Source organism: Nilaparvata lugens, chromosome 9 (genome assembly GCF_014356525.2).
Source record: "Nilaparvata lugens isolate BPH chromosome 9, ASM1435652v1, whole genome shotgun sequence".
NCBI lineage: Eukaryota > Metazoa > Arthropoda > Insecta > Hemiptera > Delphacidae > Nilaparvata > Nilaparvata lugens.
This window is the reverse complement of record NC_052512.1, coordinates 38159348-38186211: the sequence shown is the minus strand read 5'-3', so window position 1 is coordinate 38186211 and position 26864 is coordinate 38159348. Positions and strand designations below refer to the sequence as shown.

Here is a 26864-nt window from a genome sequence, read left to right as displayed (position 1 = left end):
AGAAGTATTTTTTCAATTAAAAAATTATTTTTGTGTGTTTTGAATTGTAAATTGAGTGCGTAATTGAAGAATGTTAAGTGACACATAACCTAGCTACATTTGGACTGTTGTTTAAATTAGAATTGGACTTTAGTTTTATTAGTTTTGGGCTTATAAGCCTGTGGTACTTTTCTGTAATTTGTGTAATTCTGAATGATTAAATTAATAAATAAATGAATTTATTTACGTCAAGTTTTTAGTTTGCCAAGTTTTTTAAACATCAAGATTTCAGTTCGATAAGTTTTCGGCAGGTCAAATTTTTCAGTTTGTCAAGTTTCAAGTTCGTTTTTAGTGTTTTGGCGAAAAATAGCGTTCACTACGTAGGCAAAAATGTTTTGCCGGTTCTCAAACGCTTCAAGTTCTCAAGTTAATCTGAGACTTGAAAACTGCGATCTCGAGCCGCCAAACACTCATGTTCCGCTTCAAGTGTGAAATATACTGTTGTAGCATGTCAAGAATTTCTGCATTGTCAATATACAAAACATACACCCGGATGCACAAACATCTGTCAACTTTTAATCGGGATTAAAGTACGCGTCCCGTAGCTTTGCCTCCGTGACTTTGAAACGACATATGGACAAGGTATGGTTCGCGGGGTAATATTCACGGCTTTGCAAAAACATCAGGCTTCATAAACGTTAGACCCCTAGATGGAGGAAGCTCCCTACACACAGCGATGATCATAAATGAGAGAGTTGCAACGTATCACCAACAATGGAAAGAGCATGTTGAGCGAATGTCAGCTGATAGGCTGTGTTATGCTGAAAAGACGTAACTCCAAAAAACTCCTTATGTATCTTTTCGGATGCAACACGTTGTTTTAGAGAAGATACAACAGAGCATCTGTTGCTTATGCAAAGATACATTTTCAAAATTAATCGATGTTTTCAAACAGCTAGTGGCCCTTTGTCGATAGGCAAAGCTAGAGGTCCCGGTCTGTAAATGCTAGGAAAGCCAATCAGAGTAGCTTTCTATTATTAGTTCTCGTGGTATTTAATTATTACTAGTAGTTCTGTGAACAGTAGACCTCGCGCTCATTAAGTTACATTGACCTGTTGTTATGTTTTCTCAAAAATTAATAAATAATTTATCAATTTAGAATGTCTAGAAAAAATCCTAAATAAATATAGAGCTTTCTGTCCTATCGTACCGTGACGTTCGTCCCGGAATGTAAGTGTGAGCGCTGTTATCAGGTCTGGCTACAACTGTCTACAACGTTGATGGAAAGATACATTTTCAAGATGTTCGATGTTTTTGAACGGGTAGTATTATAGTCAACAGTCTACTAACGTTGATGGAAAGATACATCTTCAAGATGATCAATATTTTTGAACGGGTAGTATTATAGTCCACTAGACAGCTGATTTATGATGAATAATATTCTATAGTCTGATTTTTACTCTAATATTGGAGTATATGAAGGAGGCTCCTTTTTCTTTTTATATTATCCTTGAAATGCAAAACTTCCAAAAACCTTGTATATACGTCGACGCGCAATTAAAAAGGAACATACCTGTCAAATATCATGAAAATCTATTACCGCGTTCCGCCGTAAATGCGCAACATTTAAACATTAATGGAAATGCCAAACCGTCGACTTGAATCTTAGACCTCACTTCGCTCGGTCAATTATTATTTTATTGATTCTGTGCTTTTGTTAAAGTGGCATTGTATTATCAATGTGGTTTCAAACTATTTCTAGTTTATTTTTCTAATCCTCCAAAAATATTATATTGATAATCCATAATAATACAGAAATTTATTTTGACACTTATACATTATTTCCGAAACTGCTCGTGTTTGAAATAAAATATAAGGATACCAGTAATCCTTCATAATTTGAATATTCAAGTAATCAAAATATTCAATTATATAATCATAATTGGTGTGTATATTTCTTATTACGTAGCTTTTTTGATAGGTTTCGATCTGAATTTTGTATGCCAGAATGGCTGTCAAAAGTGTTTTCCTTTCTGTATTTTCAGCTAAGGACTAGGAAAGGTGTGTTCTAGAAGATATAAAAACTATCAAAACTTACGCCAAAGCGTTCCTTGGAGTTTTCAAATATTTTTCGAGAACAATCAGTACAGAAAATTTCAAACTTGATTCACAGGCTCAGCAAATTCAAGTTCAGGGATGTTTGACTGTATCCCAAAATCATGTCTAGAGTTGATCAGTTCAAAAATAATTTGTCAGAAATGTAGTACATCATCTAGTTATTACTGCGATCCATTGACAAGAGTTTGAACTAGGTCTCGGATAATTTCTTCAACAATCAGGAAAAATTAGGCGGGGCTTGATGTCTTCTGATCGAAGCAGTTGCTAATATTTGCTTTAGGTTCCGTTCATCAGAGATTGGTAAAGGCGTATGAAAATAATAGAACCTGAAGCTGAATTTTCCAATGAATTTTTGGTCGTGACTACTTCGAGTCTTTGAATCCAATACTGATGAATATAACAATGATACCTTCATCAATTTCCAGTAAAATCATAATATAATTTTAGATAGACTACTTGCTCAGACATTTTCATGACAGAAAAAATGTCTATGCTAACCAATAATTTTTTCCTATTTTTCAGGTGATGAAGGCAGCATATTCCTATTTCAACATGCTTAATTCATTGAGGAAACGAATTTGAAAGCACAACATATTATGGCTGTACTACTAAACTGATTAACTTGAAATTTTGCATATAGATTCTTGATTTACCAAGGACGGTAATAGGGCTATTTAAAATCCTTCAAGATTCCAGTAGGTCAAGTTTTCAGTTAGACCCTCGCAGAACACGAGTTACCTGCTTTTCTAATCTGAAACTCTAAGTATAGACTCTATTATGGGTTCTCCTTAACTTATTCCATCCTCAGATGTCTTTAAGAATTGTTCTTTTTCTTTTCATATCCCTCTCAATATCACAACCAGGAGAGTGAACAGATTATCAGAAATGGAAACTTCACTTGATGTAACGTGATTGAATGAAGCTTCAACTTTTTATAGTTTGATTCGCTATCCTACAGTGATTTCTCTGACCATTTGTTGAATATTTTATATCAATCCTCATAAACGAATTATCCATTCCATACTCATTCAGAGATCCTTATCGTATCAGTGAATACATTGATAATATATCATTGTACACGTAGTTATAGTTTTATAGCAAACATTTATAGTTTTATAGCAATTAGTTAAGTGGTTACTTAGGGCCGTTTGCACAGTCAAATCTTGAACTGAATTTAATCAGCTGGTGGTTTAAACTAAAAATGAATCACATTATAACGAACTAGACTTGATATGGATTTTATTCAGTTTAAAATGAAAATATCGGGGACCGAGCTTCGCTCTGGAGTTCAAAAGCATAAAAAATTTATTACGAGAGCAGAAATCATAATAACATTCCTAGTTCATACAGGAATGCTTTATCTAATCACAGTAAATCAAGATTAATTCCCAGAGGAATGCAAAAATTTCCCTCACAAAGGCCCTGTTGCACAAAAGCCGGTTGAATTTTAATCCTGATTAATTCCACGTGAACCAAATCAAAGTAGACCATTTCAAAAAGATGGATCTACTTGGATTAATCAGGATTGGAAATAACCCGAATTTTTTGCAACCGGCACTAAGTACCTGATTGAATGATTACAAAAGTTCAACAGCTGTATTTGGACACAGTCCCACACACATGAACTCTCTCACTCACTTCCATCAACAGACGATGAAATAATCATTATCAGCTATTTTCCCAAGGACGAATGATAATTAACCTTTAAATGTCCTTCACCGAGTTTTCCCATGGATGAGACCTAGTGCAATCGAATTTTTATATTATAAACACACTATGTTCTGAATTTCGTGAGAATCGTTAGAGCCGTTTTCGAGATCCGGTGAAATACAAACATATAAGCATCAAAACATCTGAACATCTAAACATATAAAGAGAAATTACTCGTTTAATAGTATAGGATTTAGTTTTTGAACTGAAACTGTGCAAACGGCATTAGTAGCAGGCATGTTATCATGACTTGAAAACTGGATTCAATTACAGTCTTCAGTTTTCAGTTTTTCTAAACACTCAGAACAATATCAAGCTATGTACTGCATTTTGTAACAAAATAAAACACTGCGTACTTTGGACTTTTTCTGTTTTTTTTCCAACATGGGTATGGATGGTTTCATCAATAATTCGTTGTTTTGTGGTCTTTGATGAATAATTTGAGGGTTTTCAGCTTAGTGGCAGAAGTTTTGATTATTTACTTATCCATTGAGATGAAAATTTGTCTTGTGAGTCGTAACTACTAAAGAAAGCAGCATTTGGAGGGATCCAAGCAAACATTATTCTCACACAAATTTTGACGGTTCTGCTGCACCTATTACAAAGCATGCTGACAGATTTAAGTGAATCGCACTATGAAAGAGAGCTGTAGATATAGTAGGTATAGATATATAGGTATATATAATATATACTATAATATATAATACTATATACTATATACTATAAGTATATATAGTATGTACTATATATACTAATATATAATCTATATAATATATAGATATATAGGTATAGATATGGATATAGCTGTATACAAGTAGCTGTAGATATATAGGTGATTTGCGGGTTGCATACTATGCGCCTTCAAATGTTCAAGATTCAAAGCTTTTCAAGTAATAATCTAAGGCCTGATTTCCAGAACATTTATTGAATACTAGTAGTTCTGTGAACAGTAGACCTCACGCAGTATTCTCATTCACAAGTACCTGATATCACTTGTTTAAAATGTTAACAAACTAAGTTCACGTTTGAATTTGTATTCCATATGATAATTTATATCACATCCAGTTCCGTGATAATCTTTCTATCTGATGAAAATTAATTTTTTACAATCAAGAATATCATACTTTCTCCAGCATTATTTAGTTCATTTGTTTATTTTTAATCATCTATTTATTTAGTTTTTTCGAATGTGAGATTATTGATACTAATGGGCACGCATAATAATACCATGACTGCAGAACAAAATATTGAAACCAAAGACCTTAAAGCTGGGTTTACATCAAAGTTATTAACAAAATGTTAATAAATTAATCCCTATAGAATCTATAAGATTGAACCGAACTTGAAAAGCACATATGTTCATCATGTGTATGATACGTTATGTTCAATCTAATAGAATCTTTACGGATTAAGTTATTAACATTTTGTTAGCTTAAAGCTGCGATTAGACCAAAGTTATTAACAAAATGTTAATAACTCAATCCTTATAGATCATATTATATTGAACCTAGCTTATCATACACATGATGAAGATGTGTGTTTGTCAACTTCCGTTCAATCTAATAGAATCTATAAGGATTAAGTTATTTACATTTTGTTAATAACTTTGGTGTAAACCCAGCTTAAAGATGCATACCTCTTCAAAGTTTTTGATTGAAACTATAGACCTTATACAAATACAGTAATAGACTGGCTTCTCCACACATGTGTGTAATCACTTGTCAGCTGATTTATGATGAATAACCTTTTTTCCAGGACCCTTTAATTCTATAGTCTGATTTTTACTCTAATATTGGCGTATGAAGGAGGCTCCTTTTTCCTTTTATATTATCCTTGAAATGCAAAATTTTCAAAAACCTTGTATATACGTCGACGCGCAATTTAAAAAGGAACATACCTGTCAAATTTCATGAAAATCTATTACCGCGTTTCGCCGTAAATGCGCAACATATAAATATTCAAACATTTAAACATTAAGAGAAATGCAAAACCGTCGACTTGAATCTTAGACCTCACTTCGCTCGGTCAATAATGAGACATTTAATTCATAATATTACTGAATAGGTTTAATAGTGTTTTCGATTTTTAAAAAAGGGTCCTGGAAACCGGCCCTGAGATTAAAGTTCTAGGTAATAATAATAAGAGATAATAATAATAATATTGAGTGTCCTGGTTGGCTGTGGTCTGGTATCGGAGTTTTCAGGTCCCACCTGATCAATTTCAGAGCCTCTTCTTCTTCTTTTGGTTCCTTTCCCTATCGGAGGTTGGAAATCATCACGGCAATTTTCACTTTATTGATTGCAGCCTTGAATAGTTCTCTTGAGCTGCAGCCATACCATTCTCTTAAATTACGCTGCCAGGATATCCTTCTTCTTCTCACCCTCCTCTTTCCCATGATCCTTCCTTGCAATATAAGTCTCAACAGCTCATACTTTTCACCCCTCATTACATGACCCAAATATTGCAATTTTCTTCTCTTTATAGTCGCAACAACTTCAGATTCCTTTGCCATCATTAACATTACATCCCTATTTGTCACTTTTCTTGTCCATGGTATTCTCCACATGCTTCTATAGCACCACATTTCAAATGCCTCGATGTTTTTGATGTTTGACTCTTTTAAAGTCCATGCTTCCATGCCATACAGCAATGTAGAAAACACATAACAATGCAGCATGCGTATTCTAAGTTCTAGTTTAATATCTCGGCTACACAGAAATCTTTTCATTTTTATGAACACCTGTCGTGCTATTTCCACTCGTCCTTTGATCTCCCTGGTCTGATCGTTCACTTCAGTAATCCATGCTCCAAGATACTTATATGCTGTGACTCTCTCAATAGGTGTGTTGTCCACTACAATATTAATTGGCACTCTCTGCTTTTTCGAGACGATCATGCACTTGGTTTTCTTAAGATTCAGCTTCAACCTATAGTTATTGCTGTAGTTATTCACATTTTCCAGTAATTGCTGCAACTCATTCTCACTTCCCGCTATCCGAAGTGTGTCATCTGCATAGCGTAAATTATTAATAGTTACTCCATTTATGGAGAGATCAACATTTTGCTCCATTAAAGCTTCTTGACAAATGGCTTCACTGTAAACATTAAACAAGAGTGGTGAAAGGACACATCCCTGACGATCACCACGACAAATCTCCCCAGTCATCTCATTCTCAACTCTGATCTTTGCTGTTTGATTCCAGTATGAATTGGTGATTATGTTAATATCTCTACTGTCAATATTTTTACCTTTGAGAATTTCATACAGTTTGTCATGCCGTACCTTATCAAAGGCTTTTTCATAATCAATAAAACACATATAAAGATCCATATTTACATCCAGGCATCTTTGCATCAATACACTTACTCCAAACAATGCTTCTCTTGTGCCAAGGCCACTTCGAAAACCCAGTTGTGTGTCACTCATATCAGCCTCCAACTTATTAAAAATTCTTTTATGAATGATTTTGAGGAATACTTTTAGGGTGTGACTCATCAAGGCTATAGTTCCATGCTCAGCACATTCCTTAGCATTATTTTTCTTTGGAAGAAGCACAAACGTTGATTGAAGCCACTCGTGTGATATGATACCAGACTGGTAGATGGCATTAAAAAGATTTACCATTATTTCAAGTGTGCTGTCATTCATGAGCTTCAACAATTCCACAGGAATTTCATCCGGACCCACAGCCTTTCTCCCCTTAGATCTTTTAATAGCATACTCTACTTCACTCTTAAGAATGTCTGGTCCTGTTCCTTCTGTATGAACCTCATTTACTATTGATCTATCATCATTAAACAACTCTTCTATATATTCAGTCCATCTCTTCATCTTCTCATTTATGTCAGCAATTATTTTACCATTTTTATCCTTAAGAATAGACACCCTTGCCTTTCTTCCACCAGTCATAGCTTGAATCTTTTTATGCATATTAAAACTGTCAAACTTACTTTCACATTCCTCTATCTCTTTACAGTTCTCCAAAACCCATTCTTCTTTGGCCTCCTTAATATTTATCTTAATTAGTTGATTCACTTCTCTATACTTTCTCTCATTCTTACCTTTATAACTTCGAGAGCCTCTGACATGACCTAACGACTGTTTTTAGGCAGCCGGAACCGACGAATTAACGTGTACAACCGAAACACGAGAATGGCTCGAGGAAAATACCTTGCTCGGGACGGGATTTGAACCCGGGCCAGCATCTAATTCACTGATCTACGGCCACTTCATCCCTAAGATAATCTGATATATACTAAGATGATCTGATATTGAGATTTCAAGTTCCATAATGCTAGTCATGTGAAGGTGGAGTGGTGGAGAATGTACTATTCAAGAGTAGGTGATGAAGAGCTATAAAAACAATAGATTCAATTCAAACTTCATTTATTAAGAACAATGATTCAAATAGTTTTGGAAACATTTGCTTGAAATTCAATCAAAATCAATAACTTTAATTCATAGATAATTAGAGCGTTTAATAACATATTTGAAAAACTCAACTAATAAGACTCAGGAGATTTTGCTATACTGTTTTCTCAGTTTGTTGATTGTTGTTTGCTGAAAATGATTCAATTCAGGGATATTTAAGTAATGAGCCAACTTTTGAACACAATTTCGTTGTATTCTGAAATGTGTTTGATAGGTAGAAAGAACTGAAATTTCCTAACTCCACCTAATAAAAAATTTGTCATATTCCAAATTAATATCAAATTCAACTATTTATTTATTGTATCATCATTCGTCACATCCCGAATGCAAGTAATATTATTGCTACTGTATGAAATTCAACAAGATTACGAATAGAAGTTCCTAATGTTTGATGTTTATAAGTTTATTCAATTTATTCACAGACATTGGTTAATGAAATCATTTTAATACCATTCAATTTCAAAAAATTGAACAGCTATCATTCACAATCCAGTGAATTATAATATTTCATTCTTGAAGAGTATCAAACCAGGCATATAATTATTGTTAAAAGCCTCAAAATTACAGAAATCTCACTCTAGAGAATTTTCACAGGTATAGGGCCTTATGAGCTGATAGCAAAATCTCTGTTGTCAATAATTGGTAGTGGAATTGAAAGAATATTAAATCTTAACTAATTGCAATATCTCACACTTGTAATGTCCATACTGCCAATATGAAACAAAAAGCTATATCAATACTGAAGATAACTCTCCCCTCATAGTATTAGTTCTAGATCTAAAGTGTGCAAAAAACAAATCCCCAAAATACCCATTAGATGTGCAAAAGTCTCCACTCAAGAGAAAATAATAACATGAGGTGATGAATAAGATAACATGAGGCCTTATCAATTCAATAAGATTTTTTCCTTGTCGTTTATCCTAATTTATTGTAGTATTGCAACTTGTAGTGATTAAGTTATATTCTGCATATTTCCTTCTTTTATAATATTCCAAGTTCGAAAAGAATTTCCACTTCATTTTAATTATTCTTACTTCTCTGTATTCTTTATAATGAATCATTGTTATTATTGTGTTATGGACGAAGCAATTTTTGGAGGAATCCTGTTTGCAAACAGATAGATTTGCAATTCTATTCCATTGGACAGAATTGAAATGTTGTATAGCATTACTAGAAACTTCATGTTTTTGAATGAAAAAATAAAAATTATTGGCATCTCGTTACATATTTGTATTTAGTGGGTGCCACTTATTGTCAATTCAGTAAGTCATCAAATTTTGTTTAGATACTTTGAAAATAACTCAGATTTGTTTTATTTCACTCGAATACGTCCACTTTCAGCCTTCAACTATAACCTCTAAAAAAATTACGATAAAAATGTTGAATTTTCTCAGTAAACTTCTCTCTGGTAAACTACTTGCGACCATTATAACAGTATGAATTTATTCTACATGGTTTAGTTCATAATTAATGTTATATCTTATTTATCACCTTCAGTTAAATGAAACTATGAATTAAATGAAAAAACAACAATGTAATATACTGGTCAACTGGTGTACCAGTGGGAGAGTTATGTGTTAAAGTTATCTTCAAGCATTTTTCTTTATGGAAGTCCCTCCTGAAACCCTGAAAAAAAAAATAAATTATGGATATGGAAACTAGAAATATTAATATTAGATAAATCCCAAAGAATTCATTGCTTTAAAGTTGAAAAAAGTTGAAAAATCCTGTTGGAAATATATGGATTGAATTCAATAACTTTTCTCGCACTACCAACAGTAACTGTGTAAGCTGTAGTGAGTGGTACAATTTTACTTTAAACTAATCTCGTAACCGAATCGCATACAACTAAAATGTTCTTCTTTCACATAAAATCCCGAATCATCCATTGAGTATTAAAAGAAATCAATTTCACAAAGTTTAATACATTTATGATCATACTTGTATTATTCAAAAAGTTACATTCATAATATAGGGGAGAGATAAAATGTGAATTTTACAAGAAAATCTAAAGAGAAGGAATAAATACTATCTGAAGAGGAATAATTGAAACAGAAGAAATGCTTAACTAGCCTATAGCTTGTATAAAATTATTTGAGACTTGGCCCTCAATCCGAAGAAATTACAGTGTTGCCAAATTGTGAAAATTTCCAATTTATAATATCATCTCCGATATTCCGGTAGCGCTGAAAAAGTTTCAGTGTTGAAAGATTGAAAGGATATTAAATTTTCTCGATGAAATTAAAAACATCACGAAAATATGATTTTTTTTTCAAATACCATTTCTCTCAGGATCATGAGGTGTCGTAATAAATAAGAATCTACATCAAAATAACCGAGAAAATGTGTACTTTAGTACACATAGTTACTTCCTAATTAATGATTAATTCGTCAATGTCAAAACATTTCCAGCAGAAATCATGACATTTTCGACATGCTAGAAACTTTTTAGTTTCAAAGATAAAAGGATGATGTACGCAAAAGTTTCTCAGAAAATAATTGAAATTATTTTTCCAATTGTCAAAAGTAGTCGTAAGATCGTATTTTGATACAGACTATAGGCATAATGAGAAGTTTGAATCATGCCAATCACAAACTGGTGTAAAGTTTTAACAGTGTCAAAACATGTTAATAGTGATAGGAGTGAATGGGAGAAGCCAAAAAATCTGACAACAGTTCTCAGTTAAACACTGAAAAAAATTCTATGTTAGACTGTGAATCCAGAAACGGGTCAACGGGATATTACTTCGTTATGTAGTGTAATTAAATTCATTTCATCGGTATCCTTGAAAATACTCATTACAAAACTTATTACAATAAAACAATTTTCATTGTTAAATAAATAGGAGAAATAATTAGCATTGACTTGATTCTCACCATGTATGTTGGAGGAGGCTTGAAGGAGGGCCTATTTCGAACCACGAATTTCTATCACTGGTAGTTCACCGTCTGCAAAGTGAATAACAAACATATTATTATTTTGAAATAATATATATTATAATTTTATTATATAGTGATTTAAGGGTATTAGTGATTCTTCGTAATTATATTATTTTGTATGTATAATAATAATATCTCCTTATTCAATAAACACACGTTAAATACTCTTAATATTGGATGTCAAAGCATATTATACTGATACGCATGTGGCGATCAGTCTGTATGCATATGGATGGGTTTTCACAGGTGAAGTCAGGTGTTTCCAACCGATGGTTGGACAGTGTACTTCATAACTAAGGCGTTAATCTCATAGGCTTAACAACTCACACTTACGCGACTCAGGTCGAGAAGAGACTCGACTCTAGTCGAGAGAATATATAGGGCCCATTGGGCCATATGAATAAAGTTGAGCATTTGCTTATACTTCTAAAATATGGAGCATTTGCTTCATTTTCTATGAATAAACGTGAGCAAAACCTTCTGCTCATGTTCTTCAAAAAAATAGTTTGAGCATTTGCTCAAAAGTAAAGCTTTTGCTCAAAATTGTATAAATAAACTAGAGCATTTGCTCAACTTTTGAAGCAAATGCTTCAAAAAAGGTGAGTCTAGTCCAGAGCAGCTTATCACCTTTTGCTCATAGTAAAATGGCTCAACTAGTTCGTATGAGGAAGAGGAAACTATACCAGATACACAACCAATAGTTAAGAACTATAAAACTCTTTTTATATTCAACCATGATATATATCATCATTATCCCTACAAAAGAATAAATTCGAAAGATAGCTACCTAAAAGATATAAAGATAGCCATCACAAAATAGGAAATAGGCATTTAAGAAGATGAGAGTGTAGACGATTATAAGAAGACTATTGATATTATAAGAATATGCTGAAGATTATGAGAGATGACATTTTTTCACGCTATTATTTCAAAATTTCTAAACTCATGTAACCTAAAACTCTATTCATAAAAAAAGAAAACAGAGCAGACGACGCAAACACAAGCGGTGCCCCCTACTTGCATATTTAGCGCTTCCGTGAGGCTACAAAAGCGAATCAGCTGATGAAAAATCTTTAAAATACGTGAGCATTTGCTCCAGAGTTCAGGAGCATAAGGTAAGAGTATAAGGTAAAGCTTATTCTTATAAAAATGAGCAAAAGCTTTTGCTTCTACCTTTTGCTCATGAGCAAAACCTTATGCTCCATGCTCTTGCTCATGAGCATTTGCTCTGGTTTTATTCATATGTGTTTTCAAACGATGACGTCGCTTAGACTAGAATCGACTGGTCTGAGTTCAGTCACCATTTGAAAACACATGCTCTCGACTAGAGTCGAGTCTCCTCTTCTCGACCTGAGTCGCGTAAGTGTGAGTTGAACCATAGAATTAGCGAGTCAGTTGCAGGCCTTGAGGCCTATCCAACTATATATAAATATTTATTCAATATACTTTGAATATTCACTTATTCAGATTTCAAAGTTGAATTACCACTTCTTGATCAAGAAAATATGAATTTCTAGTTCTCATCAGATCAAAAAACTTGGATCTAAACATGTTGAAAAAGAGACATTCTGAAGGTGTCTGTGATAAAAATAAATCGCTCATCTACTCAGTACACAAAACTATTTTTTAAAATGAATCTATGAATGGTTCTCATTCAATGACAGAGGCGTGTGAACCTGTCTAAAGGGCCGACTATTGTTTGCTAATCACCTCGCAGGTAGAGACCGTACACTTGGTCCCAAATCCCTCTCTCTCCTGTTTGGTCCCAAAATCCTGGTCCCAAAGTTCTATCCACACTCTACTTAAGGTGGATAATAAAAGGTCTACAGATGGAATTATAATAATAATAATAATATATATAGGAATAATACGAATTATTATTATAAAAGGATTAGAATTCGTGATGGGCAAAAGTTTTGTCTTATTGGAACTTGATAACAAACAAGTGTTGTTCCATAACACTTTATTCAAGTCATACGTGAGAATTACTAGATTTTTTCATTTTTACAAATTTCACAACTATATTCACGTAGGAATTACTGGATTTTTCCATTTTCATAAACGAGAAATAGCAATAACTGACGTTTAAATGACGGAATGCAAATCCTTGGTAAAATACCAAACTCTCACCATATGCTAACACTTTTGAAGCAGATACATCCATGTACACAGACTCGTGCACTTCATAATGAATACTGCCATCGGGGTCGGTGAGAGCTTTTATAGCGGTGCCATCAGTAAGTCTCGCAGCAAAAATTGGTATTTTTGATTTATAAATCGTCTCCACAAAAAGCATTTCGTCCTGAAAGATATAATAATTATAAATTAGTATCACTCTTAACATGAGATTTATAATCAATCTAACATTTGAGACTAAAATAAGACATTGAATACAAAATCATAATCCTGTTCCGGCTGAAGGTGATGTCTACAAACTTCAAGCTTATTAGAGGATTATGAAAAATCGTGTTTCATTATTTATTTATTCAATCATTCAGAATTACACAACTTACAGAAAAGTAGCACATGCTTATAAGCCCAAAACGGTTCCAATTCTAATTTATACAATAGTCCAAATGTAGCTAGGTTATGTATCACCTCAACATTCTTCAGTTAATTTACAATTAATGCACACTCAATTTGCAATTCAAAACACACTAAAATCATTTTTAAATTAAAAAAAAAACTTCTAAATTGAATCATGTCATTCAATGTCACGATTCTGACTTTTGACTTTATTTTGTTTATCGGTTCATATCTATAAGAAAAGAATTAAGAAAAGAATTGGCGTGAACATCGAATCACAAATTGGTTGAATTCGTTCTATATTAGATTAAAATTAATTAGTTAATAGAAGAAGAATAACCCTATAATCATCTACGGTAAATAATTGTCAATCTATGTGCAAAATTTCAGTTCAGTAGTTCAGACGTGTAGTGATGATCCTACGGGATGTGAAGTACGTGAAAGGAGGATATACACGAATGATGCATCTTCACGTCTGAACTACAGTAACTATACCCACAGTATGACCATTGGAATTTTTTTCCCGCCGCCGCCATGAAGATTCCAAATATTTGAATTTTACAATGGAGCTTATATGGGATTATAAGTAAAATCGCTTGATTTTACTTATTAAAGTATATTTTTGTGATTATCAACTTCGATATAATTTCTATCGTGTTTTTTCTATATTCCCAATATAGTTTTGGAACTTGAAATAGTAAATCGTAGATAATATCTAGTAAAAAAGAAAGGTAGGTAACGTAACCTGAAAGCTGAATTTCCCCAAAAAATACCATAAAACTTTTGAAATGTGTCATGATATTGTAATAAATTTTGTTCCATTGGCAATCAATAAAGTTCTTATATCTATTTCTAGAAGGATGATGGAATTCTCATCACAATAGATTCCATAACATTTAAATAATTTGTTTTATTCAGTCAATAGGTCTGTCGAAAATATTGTAAAGTACAACATTGAATATAAACTCTGGAAGAGCTAATTATTCTAGCCATAGTACTACTTGATGAATTTAATAAACATGTAAGAAATTGAAAAATAACACTCATAACCATCACCTTATTGTTTATATTTAGTGATATTTCTAATCTTAACTACTGCTCGTGGTAATGCAACTCGAAAATCATATCAATAGCTATTGTACCAACATGTTTTGGGTACTCAGTACTGAAGAGAATCAATCAGAGAAGTCAAGACGTCTTCAATCAGCACTTAATCATGGTTAAATATTTCATAAAATGTTATATTCAATTGAGCCACAAAAAATATTTTGAAATTGGATTATTTGAAGTTCGATCCAATAAATGGGATGAGGAAATACACAAAATTGAAATTTATCTCTCTACATATTTATATAGATCACTGGTTCTCAATAAGTTGTCCGCGAAAGCTCTAGAAGTGGTCCACGAGGAGTCCGAGGAAAGGAAAATTGATGTTTTTAAAAGTTATCTTTTTTGTCCCTAACCAAATAGAGCTTTCTCCAAGTGACTCCTTAGCTTAATTAATTATTGCTTAAATGGGTGGCTCATAAATCAAAGGCTGCGAGTTGAATCAAGCTCTTTTCTTCTCTTTATGCTGAGAATTTTCAACTCTGGTGAACATTATCGAAGTGATTCTGGACGTGTTTCCTGGACGTAAGGAGATTGCATTTCAAACACAAACTTTTTCCCAGTGCGAAGCACTGGTAACCTGCTAGTGAAATATAAATTCAAAACAAAAATGAATATCATTTTGCATTGATTCTCTGGATAATCACATTTCCTCCAACTAATTTTGATAAAAATACCCGTCTCCAGTATTGCATACAAAGTTTCAGTTTAAGAAATTTCCTAAATATTATATCTTGTAGGGCAAAGAATTCTCATGAAAAATATAAATCATATAACATTTTTATCAGAGTTGAAGCAATTTAGTGTTGTGTGTGGAATTTTCAGGCCGCGAAAATGCTTAGAGGGAATGTCAAGAACACGTTTTTTGACTCTGTAGCTCCATTTGGACTATAACTATAAATACTATATAGCTACGAGGTTACAATTTGAAAAGTCCTCATCCCCAGCGCTAAAAGGCAGAGAATGATTTAAAAGGTAATCATAGTTAAATAATAAGTTTTATCTTACCATTGCGTTGGTGCAGAGAAAAACCTGCATTCTCAATACTTCAAAAGCCTCATTGAACATGTCTTTGTTCATCATGTACAAGCGCCCATCATTGTATTCGCCGACCCTCGGAAGATAATCTGGCATGAATGTTGGGTCCCAAGGAAATTTAATGCACCTGTAATGTATAAAACACGGAAAAGGTGAAGTGAGTCGAAAATATGTTTCCAATCGGTAAGAGAAGTGATAAGTTTCAAATTTCCAATGCAATTAGATAGGGTTATAAAGTTTGTTCGGAATAGTACATATTTATACTTCACATATCATAAAGTTTTGCGGATAAGTACCACGTGATCGAGCTAGCCGATCAAAATCGTGACAGTCATTGGCCAAACTGTCTTTGAATAGTAACTATTAATGACTTCAAATGTTTTTATAGGCCTAGTAATAGTAATAATATTCGTATGGATTTTATTGGTGGGTAGGCCCTGACAAAGTTCCACCTCGCCTAAATATATTATAACTTAAGCCATCAATGAGCCTTACGAATGTCATACTTCAGCCAGGACCGACAATTTAACGTGCCCATCCGATATCACGGGAATGACCTGATAAAAAAATGTTGGCTGTAAGCGGGTTTGAACGGGAGATCTCTAGGCTGCTACGCAAGCACTCAATTTATAACTGCCAGCTGTTTATTGGCATCGTGGCATCTATGAAGGACCTGATATCTAGGAGGTCCTGATTGAGCACAACTCCCTCGTTCTGTACGCAAATTCAGAGAAGTCAATATTTTGCACGCTACGGAAGTTCAGTATACAGTGTTGGTGAATATTATAGAAACAGCTTGATATTTTTCACAAGGATAATTTGACAAGATGCTTCATTGAGGATCCTATTTGAATTGAAAATAGTTATTTGTGCAACTAGTGCGCAAAGTGACAGTTTGCTGCACCGAAAGAAACGTTTACTGAATGTTTTCTTAAGTGCAGCAGAGGAACTTTGCGCACGTATTTCACATTAAATTTTTCCCACAGTTACCATTGAATATGGAAAGTGGTTGATTATGGCTGCAATCCATCAAATGTTTGTCTGTATAATTTTGTTATTAATAACTACTTTAATTTATTTTAAACTTGATAATCCAGTTGAAAATTAATAATCGATAATTCATTCAAATTACAAATTAAATTAATTCAATCAATTTTAAAATTTTAATAATTTTGAGTAAATCTTAATTTCTAAATAATTTTTCAATCAATCAATGTATGAATGAAAAAACTATTATTTGAAATAAAGAATAATTGATAATATTAAAAATGTATAATTTAATGAGTTCTCATTTTTATTTATTCGAAAATCAGAAAAATATAAATAGAACAAATTCGCATTCAAAATACACGCCAACAATGTTAACAGCTGATTGGGATGGCTGCAAGATAATACGCAAAGTATTAGGAGTACGCAAAGTAATACTTTGCGCACTAGAGCGGAAAAGTGATTTTTTGTGACCTGCAATCAGTGCAGAAATGGTCACTTTCCAAGGTACCTGTAGGAGAACTACTTTTCTATTGAAATTTTCTATTTCTTAGAAAAGTAAAATGTGATATTTCTGATTATTTTTAAATTTTCAACTTAGGCTAGTCATTTATTCCATTGTTGTATGATTTATTAGTATATTAGAATGTGAATCAGCTTGAAACAGTTGGAGATATAGCAGTGCGGATTTCGCCATTTTTCCTGTATCAAAATTATTTATCATATAGAAAAATCATATTAAATGGTCATATTGAAAAAAATGAAGCTGGATTCAAAATGAGGGATCTAATTAAAAACAATCTATGCTGATCATGAGCTTATTACTGATCGCAGTAGGATTGAAGAGCATTGAATTTTCTCCAATTAGATGTTTCACTTTATAATTTGATGCTTTACTGCAATTGTTATAGCAGCTGTAATGTCGGGGGTGGATTCTTCAACTTTGCAACAAGTGTCGACTTAGCAGTTCCACTACTTTAGAAAATGGGGTAGAGATGGACACTTTTGATATGTCTACCTCACGATATGTCTAGTCCCAATAGAGCTGCACATTCTTTTGTTGGGTACAAGACATTTACAGATGGAAATAAATTGGAAGATGCATTTGTTCAAATGCTAATTAATAAATAATTATTATTAAACGAAAATCCCAATTAAATGCTGTAAATCACCCCGATAATTTCTGTTACTGCAAATATTGACAACAGAGTAAACAGCTACATGGAAATTCGATGAGCGCTACTGTACAAAAATAATTACTTGAAATGAGCGCTGCTATCCAGAGATTGTCTGCTTGGTGTAAGGGCAAGCATCCCTGACCGGCAATTAGGAGGTACTGGGTTCGATTCTCGGGCTGACAAATAGTTTTTGTACAGTAGCGCTCATCGAATTTCCATCTAGCTGTTTACCTTGTTGTCAATATTTGCAGTAGCAGAAGTCTTCGGGGTGATTTAAAGCATTTAATTGGGATTTTCATTTAATAATAATTATTTACAAGACATTTCTTTCAAATCTCTTTGTCAATTTTTCTATGTAACTGAATTGAAGAATTCACCCCCGAAACTTAAAGTTGATATAACTATTGAAAGGAAGCATTAAATAGTGAAATTATACATTAAAAAAAGAATTATTATGCTTTTCAATCCTATAATAAGTATTAAGTTTTCCGGCACATTTTTTGAGAGTTATCAGCCCTGAAACTACAAAACGTTATTTGAAAATCCAGGTTTTTTAAAATATCACACTTTGAAGAGAATTCATATCGCGTAAACTTTTGAAGATATCACAAAACTCTAGCAAACAAAACTTGTAGGAAATTCATCAAGCATCTTTTTCGAATGGTCAGTCATGTCGGTGGATTGCATTGTTCTTAAGTTGAATTTCAAGTCAACGTTGAACTTCAACTTTCAAAGTTGAACTTCAGGTGATCAACTTACGACATGTTTCTGTCATTTTCAGGCTTAAATTTCTCCTCATAGAATCGTCCAAATTGAAACATGCGATTCGCTTCAGGGTCCAAAAGCTGTGTTCTCAAAGAATATGGGTTTTTAGAAAAGCCCAGATCCCGGATTTTAGTCGTTTCAGCCTCTTTTTCATCTTCAGTAAGTAGAATGTACATCAGTCTCAAACTGTCCAATGACCAAACTAGGTCTCTGGGTCGCACTTCAATAATTCTGTTGAAAAATAATATACAATGTATTGTTAGTATGAAGTATGAAAAATACTGTTCACTCAATGAATATTAATTCATTATGAGAAATACTGTACATTATCATGGCAAATAAATGAGTTTGAATGTGCCATATAAGATTTTATTGATTTCCATTCATAAGAAGATATTTGACGAGTACAATAGTGGACCACACAAATAATCCTGTTTTGCCTCAATTTTTTCAACGTACATTTTTCCGTTAATCATAAATTAAACCTAGTCTCTCTGACCAACCATTAATTCCTATTAGATAGAAAGACTGAGAACTTGTCCGCCAGTAGGAGTAGCGCCTACTGAAAACATTGATTTCTCGTTTATATATCTTATAACTGAATTGATATTATTCTAAAATCTTCCAGTGAAGTCCTTAGTAACTTTATATAATCACACTACATTCTTCTTAGTCGCTGCACTTTCTACTATTATATTTCCACATAAGCAGGCCTCTATAATTTTTTTCTGATTTTGAAAACTTGCATTGATGGACTCGTCCAGTAATGGAGATAGAGGAATTTTGATTTCAGATTTGAATTCAGCGACCCCAGATTCTCTAAATCATAAGTCCCATTTTCGAAAATACCCGAAAACAAGGGAGTTATGGCTGTTTTTACTTTCCTTGTCCTATTACCATAGGTAAGGAAAGTATTGCTTTCCAAAAAAATAAGGTACCCTAATTTCAAGTTTTCTATACGTTTCAAGGTCCCCTGAGTCCAAAACCATGATTTTTGGGTGTTGGTCTGTGTGTGTGTGTGTGTGTGTGTGTGTGTGTGTGTGTGTGTGTGTGTGTGTGTGTGTGTGTGTGTGTGTGTGTGGTGTGTGTGTGTGTGTATGTGTGTATGTCTGTGAACACGATAACTCCATTCCTAATTAACCGATTGACTTGAAATTTTTAACTTAAGGTCCTTATACCATAAGGATCCAACAATAAGAAATTCAATAAAATTGAATTCAAGATGGCGGAAAAATGGCGGATAATTACTGAAAAACCATGTTTTTCACGTTTTTCTCGAAAACGGCTCTAACGATTTTCCTCAAATTCATACCATGGATAGCTATTTATAAGCCCTATCACCTGACATGAGTCTCATTTTTGGGAAAATTTGCTGGAGCTCCGTAATATTCTTGAGAAAAATTACTAAATAACCATGTTTTTCACGATTTTCTCAAAAATTACTTGACCAATTTTTTTCAAATTCATACCCTGTAAAGTTATTTATCAGCTCTATCAACTGGCATGAGTCTTTTTCCTGGGAAACTAATGGGGGGTCCACTCCATCCTTGAGAAATGGACTTTGTAACCTCCTTCTCGTGCATGAGGTAGGTAGGTAGAGCAGTTTATGAAAAAACACAGTCATAGTCGAGATATTTCATCTGTAGAACAGCTGTTTTGACGACTTTTGAAAAATCATCGAATTTCACAATTTACAGAAAGGGAAAAGTACTCTGAAAACAATTATATATACACATATAAAGTAGTCTGATCGTAGTTGCAAATATTTTGCCGCCAATCGTCATTATGTTATTCCCCTAAATTATTCTTGTCTAAGAATGAGGCTTACAGTTCAATGAGCAAGGAAAGTTGTGTGAGTGTACCACACCAGATTTTTAATATAGCTTTCTATTATAGTAAAAACGTACTAGGTTAATAAGATAATAATTTTTAGCTCACAAGGTGGAGGTTTGAACACTTAGAATTTCAGGTCTAAACATGAACATTTAAAATTTTCTTTCATTTGAACTTTGAAAAGATTAATCCAAATATGAAATCAGAAAATCAACTATGAATATGAAAATAGTTGAATATGAATTTAACTCTGATCATTTTCAGTTCTATTTCCTCCTTATTGTTATGTTATCTGTCTCTCTACACACACACACTCTCTCTTTCACTCGTTCTCTCTCGCTCCCTCTCTTTCTCTGACGGATGTGAATTCAGTAGGCTTTTTGAGGTCCGCTGAAGTGCAGTTCCATTATCAGATCTTCCAACGCCACTTAAAAGTAATTGTGCTTTACTCGTAGTTCCTTTTTAATATATATACAGGGTGATTCATAATTATGGTAAAATAATTTAATACGTGATAGTAGAGGTAAAAATAAGAAAAAAAGTTCTCATAAACATATATCCATAAACGCTTCATTAGCGAGCTACACAGGGTGAAAGATTTCGCCCGGAATTCAGTTCCTCTGGTGAAATACACCGATGCTGAATTGTTTGGGGACTAGTTTTTAAAAAAATTATGCTTGATTCATATGGAAAAATATCTGAAAAACTGAATAAAACTAGTCTGGAAGCTGTAGTGTGAGTAGTTTTTGAGAAAAAAGTTGAAATATGAGAAAAATTCAAGTAGAAAAACACAGACTTCTACGTTTGATGCCCAATAACTTTCTTTAATGACCAGTAAACAAATAATTTTTCTCAATAAAAATTGTAGAGAATTTAATTCTGAAAAGAATGATGTAAGCTGTGTAAACTAAATTTGAATAAAAGTTGGATAAAATGTATTCTTATGTAGTACATTACACCACAAAAATTTGCTGTTTTATGAGGAGAGAACTAATAACTCATAAGTTGTAGCTGATTGCAAATAAAATATTCGGTTTTTTATGAAAAGTTTTTTTCATATGAAAGTAGCATATCTAAATGACATTAAACTGATACCAAAAGACTAGTAGATTATGCCATTAAGCCTGGGAGGAAGCTAGAACGGAAGTAGATGATCTCCTATGATTCCCGCCCAAATGTTTACTGAAAACTGATGTTGTGGAAGATTGGGATTGATGGCATGAGGATTCTCAGCTGCCCAAATATGTTAGTTGTGGACGTTAACGATAGCTGTTCTTGTAAAGTGTGCCTCGTCGGTAAATAAAACGGTTGTTAAAAAGTTTGGGTAAACAAGTTTTACTAAAAACCATCGGCAAATACCAGCATGGGGAATACAGTCTCGTGGCAATAGAGTATGAACCTCCTGGAGGTGGTATGGATGTAATTGTTGCTCTTTTAGTATCCTCCAAATAATAGATTGATCGACATTAAACTGCACTGACAATTCTCTTGTGTTCTTCTCGGGATGTTCATAAAATTCATTAAGAACTTGTTCTTCTAACTCAACAGTCTTAGTAGATCGGGGTCTGCCTGCATAAATGTGCTCTTTGGATATCAAAGAATCTGTCTCAGACAGACGTTGATGAATAGTGGCAAAAAACCTTGAACTTGGACATACTCGGTTAGGAAAGTTCTCTTGATACAAACGTCTTGCTTCAGTACTATTACAGTAGTGTCCCATTCCATACATTAAATGCATGTCAGCTAACTCGGAGTATGAATAATGTCTGAAATTACCTGCCATTTTTTGAAAAGTTAACACTCAACTTAAAAGCAAAGTGAAATGGTGACAAATAACTGGTTAATAGGTTAAACAAAAAACACAGCGCGGCTACAGTAGGCCTAACTTAGTTTGTTTTTTTGTTTAACAGTGAGCTAAAATATTTCTGAAAATAATTTTCAGCTGATAATTTCTTTTAAATATTTTTTTATTTAAAACAAAATAAATCAGCTGTTTTGGAACAGCAGTTCTTAAAATCAATGTTCTATTATTGCAATCAGCTACAACCTATGAGTTATTAGTTCTCTCCTCATAAAACAGCAAATTTTGTGGTGTAATGTACTACATAAGAATATATTTCATCCAACTTTTATTTAAATTTAGTTTACACAGCTTACATCATTTTTTTCAGAATTAAATTCTCTACAATTTTTATTGCGAAAAATTATTTGTTAACTGGTCATTAAAGAAAGTTATTGGGCATCAAACGTAGAAGTCTGTGTTTTCTACTTGAATTTTTTGCATATTTCATCTTTTTTCTCAAAAACTACTCACAGTACAGATTCCAGACTAGTTTTATTCAATTTTTCATATATTTTTCCATATGAATCCAGCATAGGTTTTTCAAAAACTAGTCCCCAAACAATTCAGCATCGGTGTATTTCACCAGAGGAACTGAATTCCGGGCGAAATCTTTCACTCTGTATAGCTCGCTAATGAAGCGTTTATGGATATATGTTTATAAGAACTTTTTTTCTCATTTTTACCTCTACTATCACGTATTAAATTATTCTACCATAATTATGAATCACCCTATATATATATATATATATATATATATATATATATATATATATATAATATATATATATATATTTACGTTTTTGTGCCTGTTGTGGGTCCAGTAAAATTTCAACTCTTATGTAGTTCCCCGGGACCCCCCATTTTAAATTTGATCAGATAGTCACAAAATGAAACTATCATGTTATACCTGAAGAACTTGACTTGCTGAATGGTTATATTCCACTCAATTTATGATATATTCATCCATAATTAATCTAGATCCTTGTGAAGTTATTCACCTCATGATGGTCCTTTCTAACCTCCAAAGTGCTTATATAATTCTGCTATATAAAATCTACTCCTATGTTGGGTCTTGAGTGATTTGGCGCCAACATTGGAGTTGCATGCAAATTTTACTCCTCAAGAAGGTCCTTCAATATTATAATTGCTGCGTGAAATGTGCTCCTATGTTTGGTCCGCTGAGCTGTGTTGCCAATTCTCATATAGTAAATAAATTTCACTCCTCATGAAGGTCCATCAAACGTTGCCATACTTCGTCTTTGTAATAATGATTCGAGATTTGTTTGAATCAACCAGCGACCGGCTCCGTGAACTTGTATTGCACATAACTCAAAACATTTTGTAGAGCATTGTCAATAGACTAAGATTTTCATGTTGTCAGAATATGTAAAGGAAAAAAATTGTACAAGCACCGTTTTTTTATGCATTTAAAGTTGATTTATTTATTTATTTGAGGTTGCATAATAAGTCAAGCATGCTCAATAAATGTAGAAATCTAGGAGATTACCCTGAAAACCCCAATGAGCTGTATCAGTTGAAAGGGAATTACCGAATTAAGAGCCATTTGCACAGTCAAAGCTTAAACTGAATTTAATCAGCTGGTGGCTTAAACTCAAAATGTAACACATTATAACAAACGAGACTTGATATGGATTTAATCCAGTTTAAGATGGAATTTTCGTTTAAACTGTCACTGTGCAAATGGCCCTTAGAGAGACAATAACAACTATAGAACAAGTACAGTTTTCATGAAATGAAATTTTTCAAGTTCAAGATGACAGACAAAAAGCATTACATTAGGGAATTTTTGGGGATACAATGCATGTGTTCAGGAGCTGCAAGCTTCAGTGGGTGGCAAGGTCGGTGGATGCTAATGGTGTGAGCGACCATAAAGGTTTTAAACATCCCTTCTCTTAAGAATATAAAAAATGGGCTGTTAATATAAAAGAATTTGGCTTTTGGGTATCTATCAATTATTGGAAATTAAAAAAAATGTTTTTGACTTTCTCACCAGAAATTAACCACACTAATCTTAAGGTATGAACATCTGAATAAAATTGGGGAATGGCCGTGAAATTCAAACTTATTTGCTGGAATAATATCAAGGTTTCGATTGTTAAAACTGAATGAAGACTTTTGGGCAGCATGCCAGGTCTTTGAATGAATTTTAATCACAATACCATCTTTACCGAACACTGCCTATTGTTATATTGATTTTAGAATTATTTCGTGTATCAATAAATTCAGTTTATTGCAGTGACATACACAAGAAAGTACAATAATGAAGGACTACTGGAATCATTAAAACATCGAATGCTACAAACTGTTACTACATTTACATTATAATGAGCAATGTACTCCAACATCTTCCAAGTATGACAATTATTCCTTATAGAATATTAGTGAGTCTAACTCCAATCTCTAGAATATTATCAAATTATCTGATATTAATTGATTTGTATACGAAGTATTCATCCATAGAAGTGTAGGTTCATTCCTTAACACAAGGTGGGTCTTTTGTTTAAATCTCTACAATTCGTGTTGGTCTGTTCAATGGTAAGAATATACTCAAGTATGTAATTTATATAATGTATATATCTATTAATTTATATATGTAATGTATGTATTTATGTAATAGAAATCTTAATTACTGCATCACTGTATATTATATAAATTGTACCTGATTGGATAAAGATATGAAGAAACATTTGAAAAATATGATTCCAAGCTCAGAAATGCTAAAAATGCATTCATTTTTCCATAGAATAAAATGAGAACTCAAAGTTCAGCTGAATGTCTGGTAGGGAATACGGATATTACTCTATTTTTATTCTTAACCAGCATCACATTTGAAAATGCTTATAACTTTGTTAAATTTGGACAGATTGATTTAAAAATTTAGAAGAATCTCAAATATATGAAAAAAACGTTCACGACTTTTTGTAGAATTTTCCCATGACTCCTTCACCTTCCTAAGCCGAAAAAACATAATTATTATGAGAGTTGTGACGCTAGGCAGAAATTTTCAAAAGTCGCGCTTCGTTCAGCTGTCGCCCGCCAAGGAACTGAATTGGATAACTTTTCCCGCGTAACAACGCTACAACGCTATTGGGTAGTTGAACTTGAACCGGCAAGTTCAAACGATATGCATTCATTTTATCTCTCTATAAAAGTGGAAGCTGTAGATAACACCAAGTTACTTGGAATACAAGGTACTGGCCACGTGCATCTCGATCTTTAATGATCAGAGTCGGATGATCAGTGTGACATCATTGGTACTCTAAATATCTATTCTTCCTATATTTCCAATGTTAAATTTAGCAGCTCTGTAAGTCTTTTTCTCAAAAAGTAAATAACTTTCAAGTCCCATCGACATCTCCTACGACTCATACAATATTTATCTTTAATTTTTTTTAGAAATTCAATACTTTTGGACGACTGGATCTTTCAGAATGATTGATTTTGTAAGAGCCTACATCGAATACCTGTTGCTCTCTTATTGAAAATTAACATGCTTTTCCTGGCTCTTTTGTAATTCAATTACTCAATGCTAATGAATTCGATAAATCGATCATTGAATAAGGTATTAAGAACATGAAACATTGATTGTACTATTATTTCTTTCACAATCCTTTATCTTGTCTGTGTACTGTATATCATATGTAGAATCAATAGAACTTCTTGCCTAATCCCTTAGGAGGAACTCTTTTTTCAGGAAAATTATGGCTTTCACATACTTGATGAGGAAATAGTTTTCTGGTTGAATCTTTCTAATTGAAAACTATAACAAAAAATATAAGGGCGAATATTATATTAAAGCATGGATTGCGCGTGAGGAATTCTCAATAATTGTATTGAATACTTGATCTCGTATTCTGAAACACATATTTCTAATTTAATTATTTGTAAGAGGAATTCTCAATTGGTACTTATTGTAGAACTCTCATTCTTTATTTATTTGTGAAAGGGAAAATCAACTCTTCATGATTCAATAATAATGAATTTAATGAAAATGAATCATACATTGAAAAGTATGCGTATGAATATGAATTCATACTATAAGTATCCTACAATATATTCCTTCTAATAAACTTGATAATTCTATAAGGCAAGTGATCGGTTGAATTCCTGTTTGAAAGAATAGAAAGGATGAAAATCTCTTTAATCAACTCGGAGGGCATTTCAATTCTAGAAATTGAACTCTCATAAACTTAAAACAGGATAATGTGCGTGGTAAATTCCAATTATTTTCAATCTCCACATTATTTTCCTATACCGGAAAGATAATATAGTTGGGCATATTTTAAGATATTTTTTCAAATAGCAAATTATTCAGTTTATAATGCATTTATGAATGTGAGTGTTATACTATCACCCCATACTTTCTTTTGTTCCATATATTGGGGCT

General features: G+C 32.9%; 1 protein-coding gene across 1 annotated transcript in view; it reads right to left on the bottom strand.

Moving 5' to 3' along the window:
• Window positions 1-8177: 8177 nt before the first annotated feature.
• The window catches only part of LOC111044275, a 277601-nt gene continuing 258914 nt past the window's right edge, over window positions 8178-26864 (bottom strand). Inside the window, exons 24-28 of the mRNA XM_039435828.1 lie at window positions 18775-19011; window positions 15821-15977; window positions 13310-13481; window positions 11117-11188; window positions 8178-9865 (exon numbers count right to left, since the gene is read on the bottom strand). Of these exons, the coding sequence (XP_039291762.1) occupies window positions 11148-11188; window positions 13310-13481; window positions 15821-15977; window positions 18775-19011 (607 nt within the window). The 3' untranslated portion in view covers window positions 8178-9865; window positions 11117-11147. The remainder of the gene's footprint in view (window positions 9866-11116; window positions 11189-13309; window positions 13482-15820; window positions 15978-18774; window positions 19012-26864) is intronic.